Source organism: Zootoca vivipara, chromosome 9, assembly GCF_965207765.1.
Source record: "Zootoca vivipara chromosome 9, rZooViv2.hap1.1, whole genome shotgun sequence".
NCBI classification, from domain to species: domain Eukaryota; kingdom Metazoa; phylum Chordata; class Lepidosauria; order Squamata; family Lacertidae; genus Zootoca; species Zootoca vivipara.
In genome coordinates, this window is record NC_142592.1 from 5220553 (window position 1) to 5236368 (window position 15816).

The 15816-nt window shown below is 41.6% G+C and overlaps 1 protein-coding gene across 4 annotated transcripts in view; it reads left to right on the forward strand.

Annotated features, from left to right (window-relative positions):
- The window catches only part of MAGI2 (membrane associated guanylate kinase, WW and PDZ domain containing 2), a 598953-nt gene that overhangs the window by 390543 nt on the left and 192594 nt on the right, over positions 1–15816 (forward strand). For 3 of the 4 annotated variants that reach the window (XM_088676955.1, XM_088676954.1, XM_088676956.1), the window contains one exon: positions 6787–6867. The exons of the other annotated variant lie outside the window; for it this stretch is intronic. In XM_088676955.1, the coding sequence (XP_088533081.1) occupies positions 6787–6867 (81 nt within the window). The remainder of the gene's footprint in view (positions 1–6786; positions 6868–15816) is intronic. 4 annotated transcript variants of the gene reach the window in all.

A 15816-nucleotide genomic window follows, 5' to 3' on the forward strand; every position in this document is an offset into this window, starting at 1 on the left:
TCTTTGCATTATCATTTTAATGAAAACATGACTGTCAGTATTTCAAAAACCAAGCCTTGCTTACATCCCAGAAGACAGAGCTTGGTGTTTGTTAACTCTTTTCACACCACTTGGCATTCTTATGTACCAACACTGGAAGGTGTAGCAGAAGATAGGGCAGGTCCTTCTTCCTCAAGTCTAGGCTACTGTTCTTGCTCCTGCAAATCCTTTCTGAGCACAGGGAGTGCTGGATACATTATTAAATAAATTCATCTGACTTTGTTCAGATCAGTAATTTCCAAGCGCAAATTTAGTACATTGCAGCCTTTTTTGAATGTTCAATGAATGTGATATTTCTCTTCAAATTATCATCATTGCAGGTTCCATTGAAGATACTGACTTTAAGCTCCCTCCCCAAACTACCCTTTGCAAGTATGTGTTGGTACCCAAGGCATGTAGGAGAAGGTTAGGTAAAGGGACCCCGACCGTTAGGTCCAGTCACAGACGAGTCTGGGGTTGCGGTGCTCATCTCGCTTTATTGGCCAAGGGAGCCAGCATACAGCTTCTGGGTCATGTGGCCAGCATGACTAAGCCGCTTCTGGTGAAACCAGAGCAGCACACGGATACACTGTTTACCTTCCCGCTGGAGTGGTGCCTATTTATCTACTTGCACTTTGATGTGCTTTCAAACTGCTAGGTTGGCAGGAGCAGGGACCGAGCAACGGGAGCTCATCCCATCACGGCGATTTGAACCTTCTGATTGGCAAGCCCTAGGCTCTGTGGTCTAACCCACAGCGCCACCCGTGTCCCTAGGAGAAGGTTAGGTTGTTCCTATTAAGCGCTCTACTCTTTTAACAGCCTTCAGTTAAGCCTTGCCACTAGCAGAATACTCATTAAATATTATTTACCTTTTAAATAAATAGGGTGACCTTGAAGTGATTAATTAAAAAGCAGCGCCACAAGGCATTATCAGAGGAAACATGGAAACAAATCCTGCAAACCTTAATTATTTTAACACTCTCTGTAGTGGTTGCTATACAGAGCACCTGTGTGGCTCTATATTACAGAAGAGCCGAACCAGCTTGGCTACAGCCACTGAAATATACCATCATCTCTGGGTGCTGCCAACCTGCAGGATGACCTGGAAGTGATGATCAAGCTGACCTGGAAGTGATCATAGAATTATAGATTTGGAAGGTACCCTGAGGATCGTCTAATCCAACCCCCTGCACTGCAGGAATATGCAGCCATCCCATATGGGGAATCAAATCCGCAACCTTGGTGTTATCAGCACCATACTCTAACCAACTGCCATGGGCTCAAATGGAGGAACCATAGTGGCAGTCAATATCAGTCTAGATCAGATTCCACATGGGTGATCTTTAGTGATGGGCTTTGGCAAAGAAGTAGGCAGCAAGAAGTGGGTGCAACTGTTGAGACATCAGAGCGATGCTGTAGTAGTGGATCCCCACAACAAACACTCTGTGAGTTGAGTGGGGCTGAGAGACTTCAGGGAAGTGTGACTAGCCCAAGGTCACCCAGCAGCTGCATGTGGAGGAGCGGAGACGCGAACCCGGTTCCCCAGATTACGAGTCTACCGCTCTTAACAACTACACCAGTGGAGGAGGAAGTGACCCCCTGCCAGCCATGACAAAGCCAAGCCCTCTCCACTGTGGCCACACCAGACAGCAACTGCTGTTGTCCACCATGTCAAGGAAAGCAGGTTTTTTTTTATTATGCACTTAAAACAAAAAGTCAAAAAGATGCCAAATTCTGCAATTTCATACATGGCAAATACATGGTCATTTGAAATTGCCAGCAGTAGCTTGGTTTCTGGCTTACAAAGTCATCAAAGTCACCAAAAGAAAAGCCGAAATATACCTGCCTTTACCACACCAGCATTTTGGTGGTTTTGTTTACCAAAAGTTAACCATAAGTCATTCCAGTGGATTATGAGAACAAAACTAGACCACATATGTGCTCTAAATTGATTAATATAAGAGAGTGTAACATAATTTTCCCTTAGACTATTAGACTATTTTATATTGTGATGTGTAATAAAAGCAAAGAGAGTAAAAACTTCATTTTCACTTTATGTTCATTCTTTTTAAAATTGCCCTATAATTGATGTTGCTAGCATTGATAGTACTGTTATTTATTATTTTGCAAATCTTTTTTGTCTATATCCCTGAATTTTTAATTGGCCCCTTGAAATGAATCCACAGGCAATAAAATAGAAAATTTACCTCTGAAATGGATGCCTTCGTAAAGGCATTTGAATGCTCAGAAGTGCTACTACTTGATTATCCACTGTTACTCTTCAGTCATGCTACAGGTCTAGTTGGCTTCTTTGTATAAGGTTATTTATTAAGCTCTCTATGGGCTATGTGATAAATACATAGCAAAAGCATAGCACACCCACGCTAGTACTTTCCTTTTGTAATGCATTGGGTTTTAATGTTGTTTCTGTGTGTTTGCAAAGATTATGTTCAATTGCAAGTTTTAGCTTGGGTTATGAACTTTAAGGCAGATTATAATGTACCCTGCTTTTGATGCAACTACAGAATAGCTAGTGTTCTAGCCAGGGACTCTTTATTCTTTAATTGGAATATTCTGCCTATTGTCAGGGGAGAAAACAAAAGATGTTCTAGCTAGATAGACAATAATGAACCAAGTTTCTACAATACAATACATTCTAGGATAATCAGCATTTGATTATCAGTGCACTCATTTAATGTTCACTCTATTTCTGCTGGCATGTCTATTATAAAGATTGGGATCCACTGAAACATGAAATATTTGTAAAATAAAAAAATTCCTTCAGTAGCACCTTAAAGACCAACTAAGTTTTTATTTTGGTATGAGCTTTCGTGTGCATGCACACTTCTTCAGATACAGTGAAATGGAAGTTTCCAGGCACTTATGTAGAGAAGGGGTGGGGAGGGGTGGGGATGGGGATGGGGGATCACTCAGAAGGGTGGTGGAAATGGGTGATTGACTGACTGATAGCTGTTGATGACCGAAAACGACTGCAAATGGTTTTGCATGAAAAAGCAAGGGTTGAGATGGCTGAAGATCGCTTATCATGTATAATGAGATAAGAATCCGATATCTCTGTTCAAACCAGGTCCCTCCATGGTTTTGAGCTTGGTGATAAGTTGTAATTCAGCAACTTCTCTTTCCAGTCTATTTCTGAAATTCTTTTGTAGTAAGACAGCTACTTTGAGATCTTGTATAGAATGTCCTGGGAGATTGAAACTTAGTTGGTCTTTAAGGTGCTACTGAAGGAATTTTTTTATTTTACTTCGATCCAGACCAACACGGCTACCTACCTGTAACCATGAAATATTTGTGAACTTCTCCTTGCTCTTAACTTCTCAACTATGGTCAATTGAAATTGAAATTGAAATTGAAAAGTAACGTTTGCCCCTGGGTCACCAAGCCTCTATTGTAATGTTTCTCAAACTTGGGTCTCCAGCTGTTGTTGAACTACAGCTCCCATCATCCCTGATCACTAGATTCCTCAGCAAGGGCCAAAGCCTCAGAAGTACAGTCAGGCACAAGAAGCATAAAAGGCTCAGCTGCCAACAGACCTCTCCTTCACAGAAGTTTCAGGCTTCCTGGGCACTGTCCAGGGTCCTGAAAAATCCACCTCTTGGTTGCCCTCTTTTCCTTCATTATTATTAAGTAAGCTGGGATAGTATCCAAAATGGAAGTGAATATCAACTTCTGTCTATAGTACTAGCTACTGTGAGTGCTCTAGGGAAAAAAAAACCTGTTAATGCAATTTATCCCTTTCAGCACTGTGATGTATATCACCCTCTACTACATAGGGACCCAGGTGGTGCTGTGGGTTAAACCACAGAGCCTAGGGCTTGCTGATCAGAAGGTCAGCAGTTTGAATCCCTGTGACGGGGTGAGCTCCCGTTGCTTGGTCCCAGCTCCTGCCAACCTAGCAGTTCAAAAGCACGTCAAAGTGCAAGTAGATAAATAGGAACCGCTACAGCGGGAAGGTAAACGGCGTTTCCATGTGCTGCTCTGGTTTGCCAGAAGCGGCTTCGTCATGCTGGCCACATGACCTGGAAGCTATACACCGGCTCCCTCAGCCAATCATGCGAGATGAGCGCGCAACCCCACAGTTGGTCACGACTGGACCTAATGGTCAGGGGTCCCTTTACCTTTACCTTACTACATAGGAGTGTATGTAGGCAGGGGCTTAGGAAGGGCAGTGCAGCCCGTCCTGGGTGTGATCCCTGAGGGGGTGACAAAATGACACACCGCGGGGGCGGCACTTACCACAGGGCCTGGCCTGCAGCGTGCCTGAGCCACGTGTCTCTCCTAGGAGTGATGTGATGGCTTGGATCCCTGCGCTGCCCGAAACGGCAGCGTGGGCCTTGCGTCCGCCAGGCAGACTCCATGGGCAGCTCGCCACAGTGCCCCCATGCACAGATCGCTTTCTCCCCACCCCTGTGGGTGGTTTGCCCCGCCCCCGTCGCTCCGGGTTCCGGAGCAGCTAGCAACGCCCCTGCCTGCAGGGCTGGAGCGAAAGGGAATTTGGGGCAGATTCAACCAGGTAGCTGCACTGCTCCCACACCCTGATTCACCACATTACCCTGGTAGAGATGGGAGCAGTACATGAGGAAGGTGTTGAGGGTGTGTGTGTTTGAATTCTAAATGAGTTTGCTTTCTTTATAGGTGCAAGGGACAAATAATCTTTATTTCTTAAAATTTATATCTCACCCTTCCACTCTGAAGGGTGTCCAGAGGAACTAATAACATAATATCTGATAAAATCATATAGAATGATTAAAGGAAAAGATGCAAAGAATTACAGTACTGAAATGTACCTGTCGCCTTCCAAAGGCCTAGACAAATTCTGCCTGAAAATAGCCAAGTAGGGGTTCTGCAGTGCTCTCAAAATTGGAGTAGTGCGTTCTTCTCTGGATGATCTACCCAACAGTTAAGCCACTTCTTTCTGCACTAGCTACACTACATTTGCATGGCCAGCTATGTCCACATTTTCATTGATACGACTGAGGTCACACTTGCATTCCAGGAATGGCCATACCTGGAAAAACACACAAAACTGGGCATAGGTACCCCTCACCACCAATGTACCCTTTGCTGTAAGTGACAATTGGCATCAAGGAGGACCCTCAGATAGCAGGGGGTATGCTACCCCACCAGAACAGGTTAAGTCCATAATACCTTGACCAGAGAACCAACCACTCCACCCCATTCAGATTCAGGATATTGGCCCTCCCAGACCTTTACACTGCACCTGAAGCTCCTGACTGAGAGCTCCCAGTGGCATCATATAGATGTTGGAAAGCATACAGCAGGGATCACCAACTTGGCTCCCACAGGTGTCATAGTGCCCATGTGCATTTTTTTTATTTTAAATTATTTTTATTTGATTCTTTGAGAGGGACAGTTGAGTGTTGTTGTTTTTTAAGGGAGTGATGTCCTTATCCCAAGAGGAAATCCATGTGTGACCGTGGTAGGTACACTGGTACCTCTGGTTGCGAACAGGATCCATTCCAAAGGCCCATTCACAACATGAAAAGCCCGCAACCTGAAGCGCCGTATCTGCACAGGTGCATGGCGCAATCTGGCGTTTGTGCGCATGTACAAAGCATGATTTCGCACTACTGCGCATGTGCGAGTGGCAAAACCTGGAAGTAACCCTTTCCGGTACTTCCAGGACACAAGCTGAAAAAACGTAACATGAAGCAAAGGTAACATGAGGTATAACTGTATATGTGCAGTGAGTGGTACATGTGCAAGATAGGGAGCATGGTGTGGCCACTTTGCATAGTTTTCCTGGGACTGGGGAATGCTCTCTGTTACTAAACAACAACAACATTGGGAGTGCTGTGGGAATTAATACTGTGTCATTTCCACAATTAGGACTTGCAGGACATACCGGTACTGTATGTGATTTCCCACAGCAAGCATGTCCAGGTGGGTGGGGAAGCAACAATATGTTACATCATGACGCCCATGACAGCCATTTCATGCTGTGCCTTCCTCCTATTGAAGCCATTTTGTGACTGGCACTTTTAGCACTTACTCAAAATTTCCCCACTGGTCCAAAAAGCTTGGTGACTCTTGTAAGAGATTTTTTAAAAAACAATAAAACTATAATAGATAAAGTATGGGTTTTTTAAAGTTCCATTACATGCAGCATAAACTCTGCCAACTCTTATTTGTTCCAGGTATTTGTCTCTCTTTTTTATATGTGACTTGAATAAATAAAATTGGTTTTTCTGTTTTAGATAGTCATGAATTAGTTCTTCTTTTATTTGGAAAGCTTGGTCCTTTGACATTAACTGAAAATATCTTCAAGGAATTTGTGGTTATTATTCATACGCTATAAGAAGAGAAAGAGAACTGATAAAATACAACTACCTATTATCCTGCTGATCTTTAAGAGTAAATGTCATTGCTAGTGGACAGAGTTGTTAAAGGAAAATCAAAATAATTGTTATCTTTGTAGGTGTATATTTTAAGTCCTTAAGGGCGGATCCTATGCATTATTGCCTGGAAGTAAGTTACATTGAACTCAGTGGGAGTTACTTCTAAACAGACCTACATAGGATTGATCTGCATAAGTCTAAGCACTTGTTGAGTCTCCTGAAATGTTTCCATTATTTCCCATATGATGGATATTTTTAACTGAAATTGAATATTCAAATTAGAACCTAGGTTTGTTAGTTAAAAATTGGAAATCCCAATCTCTGGATAAATGTAATTGAGAACTATGATGTCGTGGCCCTCAGTCGTCAATTTCCTCTCCCCATACAGATCTTAATCTAATGGGTCGGATCCAAAGGTTCCCTTCTTCCGACGGAGGAAGCTTTCCTCTGACAGAGGAAGAGAATAAAGGTAATAAAGCAAAATTAACGTAATAAAGGTAACTAACATGTCTCTGGGTTCATTTAGTTTTTAACAATGCCAGCACCTATCCAGAAGGCTGATTTTTATCCCTGCCACTGCAGGGCTGTTTAAATAAAGAAATGCAATTGATACTCTTGCAGTTGTAAAAATGCTTCTGATCCCCTGGACGCATCTGCTAACAGAAGACAAGGGGAGGAGATTTTTTAGATCTTCTAGCCTCCCTGTGCTGGAGGGTCTCCTAAATACCTGGAGATGAATTTCAGGAGGCACTGGGCATGTGGATTGAGGGTGAATGGGGGGGGCACTAGACCAGCTGCCTTCCTCTCCTGTTAGTGGGGAGGTTTCCACTGGATCAAAAGCCCATCTGTGAGCTCAAGGGCACCAGATGTATTCAGCCTTTTCATTCCGCCCTTTCTAAAATTTAAATAAGTAACTCTACCAAATTATTTCCTTCTACTGTCTCAGGAATCCCATGAATTCTTAAATTATGTCTTCTTGTTTCATTCTGGATTATTTCTAGTTTTGCCCCTACTCTATTTAATTCTAATTTATACATACATCCTACATCCTTTTTATTTATTTTTTTACCAGCATAACTGTCTCTTCCTGATAGTGAATATGTGCTTCACTTAGGTGTTCAAGTTTTACCCAATTTGGCTTCAATGAGTGAATTTTGTCCCTTATAATGTTTAATTTTCCATTTATTAGTTTACCTCTGTTTTGAAAAATAATCCCTTAATTTTGATCCTACAACCTTCCCTCTTGTTATTTGCTATCTATGATGGTTTGCAATTTATCTTGTTTCTGAATTGTTTTCTAAGTCTTAAATTCTTTTTTTCTCATTTCTTTCAAATGTTTTGGTTTTTAAATAGCACCAGTCAAGATTCTCAATTCACCCACATCTCCCTACCGTGACCCCTTCCTTCCACGTCCCTGCTCCTTAGCATCCTTGGGTTTTTTCTTCCCATTGTTTCAACTTATTTTACTGCCTTAGCCCACTTTTAGATATTCAGCAATATGCTGGAGAAATGAGATAGCATAGGGTCAATCAGATATGTTTGCTTAGGAAATATTTCCTTAACTTATTTTACCCTTATGTCAATGTAAATTCAATCAAATACTACAGTTAACAGATTCGAGCTATTCTGTTTGTATACAGCCCAAAGCAAAATAATCCTTCAATATTAAACAAAAGAATTAACAACTCTAATAAATCATATGTTTAATTGATAAAAAATAATCCATTCAAGAAATAGTAGTCATCTAAATCAGCTGATTACCTTAATAATTCAGATTATTAATATTAAATTGAAATAACAAAGAGTAAAAGGCAAATAATACAGGGTGAGTCTTTTAAAAGAGGCCCCATGGAACATGTGTACTCTGTATCCACGGGGCCTCTTTTAAAGGACTCACCCTGTATAAGACTTCCTTTTATCCAAACATACACAAATGAAAGTTCCTACAAGATGTCAGATTAACTGAATACAGTCTTGTTTCTTCTTCATGTCCAAGTAAATAGAAGTAGAAATCAAAACGAGGCTAGGAAATAACTAAGCTGTGTACTTTTGTTAACTTTTTAAATCTAAACAAATACAAATACAAACAAGGGGACAAAAATCACTATTGTACTCATTCTGCTTGTTTAGATCCATGCACACAAACACAAATTACAGTGGTACCTCGCTTAACGAATGCACTGCTTAACGAAATTTCCACTTAACGAAAGGTTTTTTCTAGCAGAGGTTGCCTCACTAGACGAATTCGTTTTGCGAAAAATTCATCTAGCGAATCGCGGTTTCCCATAGGAATGCATTGAAATTCAATTAATGTGTTCCTATGGGCAAAAAAAAAAGAATTCAAAAAAAATTCAATGCATTCCTATGGTATTCACTAGATGAATTTTTCGTTATAAGAAAAGACCCGTGGAACGAATTAAATTCGTCTAGCGAGGCACCACTGTAGATGGTAGAAATAAATGCATTCTTGTTCCATCTTTGCATCCAGCTAAACAGAAAAGTAATACAGAGAATGGCTAATAAAGTGACCCTAAACCCTGGTAGGGCTCATCAAGACAGAGAGGCAGATCAACTGCCACATGCAAAACTGCTCTCACTTCACAGCAGCCATGGCAGAAGGTGGGGGTGCTTGGATTGTTTGTCTTTGACACTTTATTTTAGCTGTGATAGCTCCAGGTTGGTGGAGCTGAAGAAACCAAGAGGGCCTCCTTTTTGGGAGTTGGACTGCTTCAAGATCCAGGTCCGTATAGTTAAAGCTATGGTTTTCCCAGTAGTGATGTATGGAAGTGAGAGCTGGACCATAAAGAAGGCTAATCGCCGAAGAATTAATGCTTTTGAATTATGGTGCTGGAGGAGACTCTTGAGAGTCCCATGGACTGCAAGAAGATCAAACCTATCCATTCTGAAGGAAATCAGCCCCGAGTGCTCACCGGAAGGACAAATCGTGAAGCTGAGGCTCCAATACTTTGACCACCTCGTGAGAAGAGAAGACTCCCTGGAAAAGACCCTGATGTTGGGAAAGATGGAGGGCACCAGGAGAAAGGGACGACAGAGGACGAGATGGATGGACAATATTCTCGAAACTACCAACATTAGTCTGACCAAACAACAACAACAAGATCCAGCAGATCCACGGCCAGCCCTGTTCTGCCCACAATGCTCTATTTTTGAGAGGGGGAACACACGAGGGGTGTTGGATCTGCCACACTCCACAGTGACCTGTGTACTCAGTGCACAGTGTACTCCTTCTGCTTCTGTATATCTAAACAAATATCAAGAGACTTCACATAAAATGAGAGAAGCACCTGCATGCTGAGTGGACCCTATGGCAATCATTCCATCAGAACAAGGATCTCTGCCTGCACATCACTGCAAAGAAGGAGAGGGGAGAAGTCCAGTTGTGCAAATGGAAATCTATCCATTGAAAGGATTTGTTAGCAAAATACCACCCATTGTTTCACTGAATAGACAGAGATACAAATTCAAACTACTATGTGGAGACTTTTCACTTGGTTACGATCAAACAAAACAGTAGCATACTGCTCACTGAGATAATCAGTATCTTCAGTTGTTTCATCCATGTTCAGCCGGATCTCAGAATGATAGATGTATTAGTCCAGGGGTCAGGAACTGTCGGCCGGTCCACCGGCCCTCAGACCATGTGGTGGGCCGGACTATATGGGGGGGGTGAACGAATTCCTATGCCCCACAAATAAGCCAGAGATGCATTTTAAATAAAAGCACACATTCTACTCATGTAAAAACAGGCTGATTCCCGGACCATCCACAGGCCGGATTGAGAAGGCGATTGGGCCGCATCCGGCCCCTGGGTCTTAGGTTGCCTACCCCTGTGTTAGTTTATTGCAGCAAATTGTCTTGTAGCACATATTTTTTTTGAGCACATTTATTTTGTGAACATAGGCTTCTGTGGATCCCATTATTATTCAATCTGAAGAAGTGTGCATGCACACGATAGCTCATACCGAAATAAAAACTTAGTTGGTCTTTAAGGTGCTACTGAAGGAATTTTTTTATTTTGCTTCGACTCAGACCAACACGGCTACCTACCTGTAATTAGTAAACTATAATATTTACCTCAGTGTTTTCAAGTTTTGACTTACCGTAGTTTGAATAGGTTACATCCTTCCAAATGCAGACTTTTATTTCAAAGACTGGGGAAATTATCAAGTCTATAAAGATGTATTGATGCTGGTTCAGTATCAAACTGGGACCAGGGAAGTTCTAAACGCAAAGAGCATGCTTCAATACGCCATAGAAACCTCAGTTAACTTTCTTCCTATGCAATATTTTGGACAATGAAAATGGCAACTATATGGTACAGCTGAAGTACTTCTTTTCTTTAGTTTTGAGAAGTTGTATTATTCTGAATGAGGAGTGTTTTTTTTGCTTTCATTGACCCTCTGCAATAAGATATAATCTTTGAAATCAAGTTATGCCATATAGACTTCACTACATTTGCCAGGGATCCATTCTGCATTTTCAAATGAATGATAACATAACTGGAAATTTTCACAAAAGATGATAATAGATTGTTTCTTCTCTTCCCGTCTGCTAACATATTCAGAGAGGCTAAAGGCTTTTAAAAAATAATAATAAATTCAAAAAAATTAATTAAACTTATTTATTTATGGCATATATAGAGACTACCCCATAACCATTTTCTCTGGGCGGCTCACAAACATAAATTAATAAAACATAATCATAAAATCTAATTACTGTTTTTTTAAAAAATGCAGCATACCACAGATGATCCATTAACACAGTAAGAATGACAGTAAAATCAGGCAGCAGCAAGATCTAAAATTACACACTAAAAGCCTGCCATAATATATAGACATGAAAGGATGTGCCTGCTTCTCCACATCTGTTTCTCAAGCATCCTGAAATTACCCCTTCATGGCAAGCTACGCAGCTTCCCCCTGAAATGCGTTTATTCTAAGATGTGCGGCATATGGGCAGGGCTTATAGTTCTCATACACTACCGCTCAATATTGTTGGTGGCTGAGACTGCTCTAGTTTCTTGATATGTGAATGTTCCTTTAAGGGAGAAATATTTGGAGATTGCTATTACTAATTATTAATTATTTAAAGCATAAAATAAAGTGGTTTACATAAGTGCAATAAAAGTAAGGCAATTCCTGCTGGCAGAGTTCATAATATTAAGGTCAGGACACAAAAAGGAAACTCAGTACGCCAATCCTTAAAGCGCCATCTCACATTTGCCTCCTCGCCAAACTGCAGTCGTGGTCACTTGCATGATCAAGCTGCATCCAAATGGTCAGTGGTGTGGGAACAATGCACCAGAGAGTAATACGTAGAAGGAGATAGACCATAGAGAAGGAGATGGCTAGAGCAGTCTACACAGGCCACTACCAGCCAGAGTAGCTTCACGAGAGGCCACCTACACCTGGGGACATTCCAATGAGCTTTGAAAGAATTATATTTTCTGAACTTGGGGGTGGGGTGGGGGAGAGAAAGAAGCTAAACACAGAAAAACATGAGACAGGGCTGTTTTCTTCCTAGCACCATTAAGATGCCTCAAAACCACATGGTTTATGAGCATTTACTGGAAGGTGGATTGGGCTGAATTGCATTAGAATTTTGACCCAAAGCAACATTATGTTTTAATCAACCTGCTTATCTCACAGTTTCATATTCAGCTAATCTCTGTTTGCTGAAAACTGTTTCCATGTATTAATAGCACAGAAAGCATAACTTCTCAATATTGCCCTTGTGTCATATTTGTATCTATGCGTTTCACACACTTATGTACAGGTCTCCAAAGACTTGCACTTTGCATTTTACTCTACTTACTTCTCAACCATGTGTGAACAGGAATTAATGGTCACATCTTGCCTACTATTCAGCTGGCAAGTCTTCATTTCCTGGCTCTTTTCATCAATCATGCAGTGCTATTAAATAACTGGATTACTTTTTAGGGCACAAACTGAGCCAGCAGACACACATGCTTTTCAGATAATTTAGCACACTGAACTAAAGACTAAACTGGCTGAAAGGCAAGGATCCTGGCTTCTGCTGTTTTGTGAATCAGAGCCTAACAGTGCACTATCCCAATTGCAGGATTTGGTTAAGTGTTTATAGGTGATATTTACTGCAGAAGAACTGGGAGGCCATTATCAGAAGATACTAATCAGCTTCTGTGCCTCACATTTGAATGTGGGCATTATCCTTAGGACAACCATTTCACATCAATACCTGCAATAAATATGTATGTCAACATATTCTAAATCTACCATAGCAAACCTGTTAATTGTGGCTTTATCGGGATTTCCAAACACCAGTAAACATCAAAGTGCCTTTATCACACAACTGCTTCACAGAGACCATCACATAGCCTAAAATAGTGTCTGTTGATAAGACTGAATATATTAAAATGACACTTACAGAAATAACCTGAAATGCCAGTGGAAGACAAAAAAAAATACAAATCTAAGCTTAAATCACCACATTAATACACCATGAGCCGCAGCAAAACAGATTCATTGACTCCAAATGAATAAATCCAATTTATAAGTGAAGCTCTTCAGATCTGGGTTCAGAGAAAATAACTTCTGGGGCTTCCTCCTGCTCTTGGTGATAGGCTGGATCAGAGACAAGAAACAGACTCTGAATTCTGGCAAGACTGTGGGTGGTGGTTCTTGAGTCTAAATAGTTGGTCCATTGCCTGCTTTGAACGGGGTCATATTTATTCTGAAAGATCAGGTTTGTACAGGAGTGCTGCTGGGTCCATCTTTGTCACTAGAGGCCCAGCTGACCTCAGTGGCTAGGTAGGAGCTGCAGCAATTCTGGACTGGAATATCCTGACCACTGTTGTTCATCCATGCACTGCATAGCTGTCAAGTTCTCCCTTTCTTTTAAGGGAAATTCCCTTATGCTGAATAGGCTTCCTCACGAGAAAAGGGAAAACTTGACAGCTATGATGCACTGGTAACTTCTAGGTTGAATTTAAAAAATGGTAACTCAATGTAGGGCTGTCCTTGAAGCTAGTTTGGAAGCTGCAGCTGGTGCAAAATGCTCACCGGAGCAAGATATCAGCAACCACTGTTGAAACAATTGCAGTGACTGCCAGTTAGCTACTAGGCAAGGTTCAAGGTGATAGTTTCAATGTATAAAGCCCTATACAGCTTGGGATCAGGATGCCTGAAAGATTGTCTCACCCCTTATATACCCAGTCGATCACTGTGCTCTACAGGTAAGCACCTCCTGCAGATATCATCTTATCAGGAGATCAATTCCTTACAATGTAGGAATCGGGTTTTAGTGTTGTGGTTCTTGCCCTTTGGAATGCCCTTCCTTTTCCTCTTTCAACAAAACTTCCGCAGACTGCATCTGTATTGGATTAAAGTAGAAAGGTGTTTTATCACTTGTTGTTTACTGCCCTGGGCTCCTTTCAGTGGAAGAGCGGGATACGAATGGAATTAATTCATGCCAGCTATTGTTCTTTGAAAATTTGACTACTTGTTGTTAGATAGATTGCCATTGCTTCTACACTCAGCTGTCCTTCAGTGGTCAGCTAATCCAGGTGAAATATCAAAATGGTACATCTCATTCAGTTTTAGGTTCTGGAACCTTTAATTTTGGCACCCCTCTACCAAGCCATTTCTCAGGCCAAATAGCCTACCAAATTCCGAATCAGATCAACACCTCTGCCATGCTCACATAGAAGCCCCCTTCAGGCATCCAGCATTAAATGTGTGAATGGGAACTCATGTACGAGATGGACTGCCCTACCCACTTGATGCCAACATGTGTTTTGGCCATGCCCCCTCAGCACATATGATAAGCATGCATGTCAGGATCCCCCATAGAGAGAGCCTTTCAGGAGGATATGCCTGGAGCATAAGTAGGCATCTATGTGGTGGGGCTGGCTCACTTATTTGCAAGACTGGCTCACTCATTCACGCATTCATACTGAACACATAGATGCTTTTGTAGTACTGTAGTTGAGGAGGAGAGAGCTTAACTATGAGCCTGGTTTCAGATGGCACATTAAGCCAAGCATTGGTTTAGCTGCTGTGCTGTGCTAAAAGGACCAGGGAGCAAAGCGGCTTTAATCTCCTCCCTGGGAGTTTTTTCTGTTTGCTCTAAGCCATGGTTTGGCCCTGTGTTTCGTGTGAATGCAGCCTCTGTGAGTGTCCTAACTTAATGGATGGCAATAAGCATATCTGTTTCTTCTATTTAAGCTGCAATAAGGACGCAGGTGGTGCCGTGGTCTAAACCACTGAGCCTTTGGCTTGCCGATCAAAAGGTCGGCGGTTCAAATCCCCACGACAGGGTGAGCTCCCATTGCTCGGTCCCAGTTCCTGCCAACCTAGCAGTATGAAAGCACACCAAAAAAAAAGTGCAAGTAGATTAATAGGTACCGCTCCAGCGGGAAGGTAAACGGCGTTTGTGTGCGCTGCTCTGGTTTCAGTGTTCCGTTGCTCCAGTAGCAGCTTAGTCATGCTGGCCACATGACCCGGAAAAACTCTCTGTGGACGACCGCCGGCTCCCTCGGCCAGTAAAGTGGGATGAGGTGAAAACCCCTCAAATCTGCCTTGGTGCATAGTGAAACCCCAACCATGAGCAACTGGATTGGTAAGCAGTCCAAAGAGCAATGATAAAATAATAATAATTGGAGCAACATAAAAAGCAAATATTTTTAGTTATTGAGCATTTTCTGGTTGCTAAAGCTCTGGGAAATCAAGTGGAAGTTGCATTGCAAACCAGACTAAAACTGAATTAAAGAGGCATTAAGAAATGTTACTTGGAAAACAGAATAAGTAGCAAAAATTCGGCGGGGTTTTTTTTAGAAGAGAAAATGCCATGAAAAGGGCATAACTCAACTAAGCACATAACTCAGCTATCTCAATCTGCAGTACCGGCCTCGATAAGAAAATTAAATTGTTTTCCTGTTGGCTGGAGTTAAAGCTTCCTCTAGTTTCAGATAAGAGACTTCTATCGCACCATTCTACTTCCTTTCATTGCGGGCTTTGTATTTGTCTGGCAGATGTCAAGGATAGAACTATTTCTGGCAAGAACAGAATGCATTCAAGCCAAATGTTCTAGTTATTGATAATATTGCATAAGAACTGTATTAGTACAATAACATGCAACTATTCAGATAGAATGAAAATGTCTGCCATCCCACTAACACCACAATGTTATACAGGTCTACCAGGAAGAAAGTCCCATTGAGTTCAATGGGGCTTACTCCTAGATGAATAACTACAGAGTTCAAGCCTAAAACAGTTTATATCCCTAATTTACTCCAGGAAACTGTTGAGCCAAATTATCACTTTTTCCATTGATCTGTGTGCAATAATCCTGGACGCCCCATATACCTAACTTTAAATCTTGACTGCATATTGTTGTAGCTTCCCTAATATTCATTATC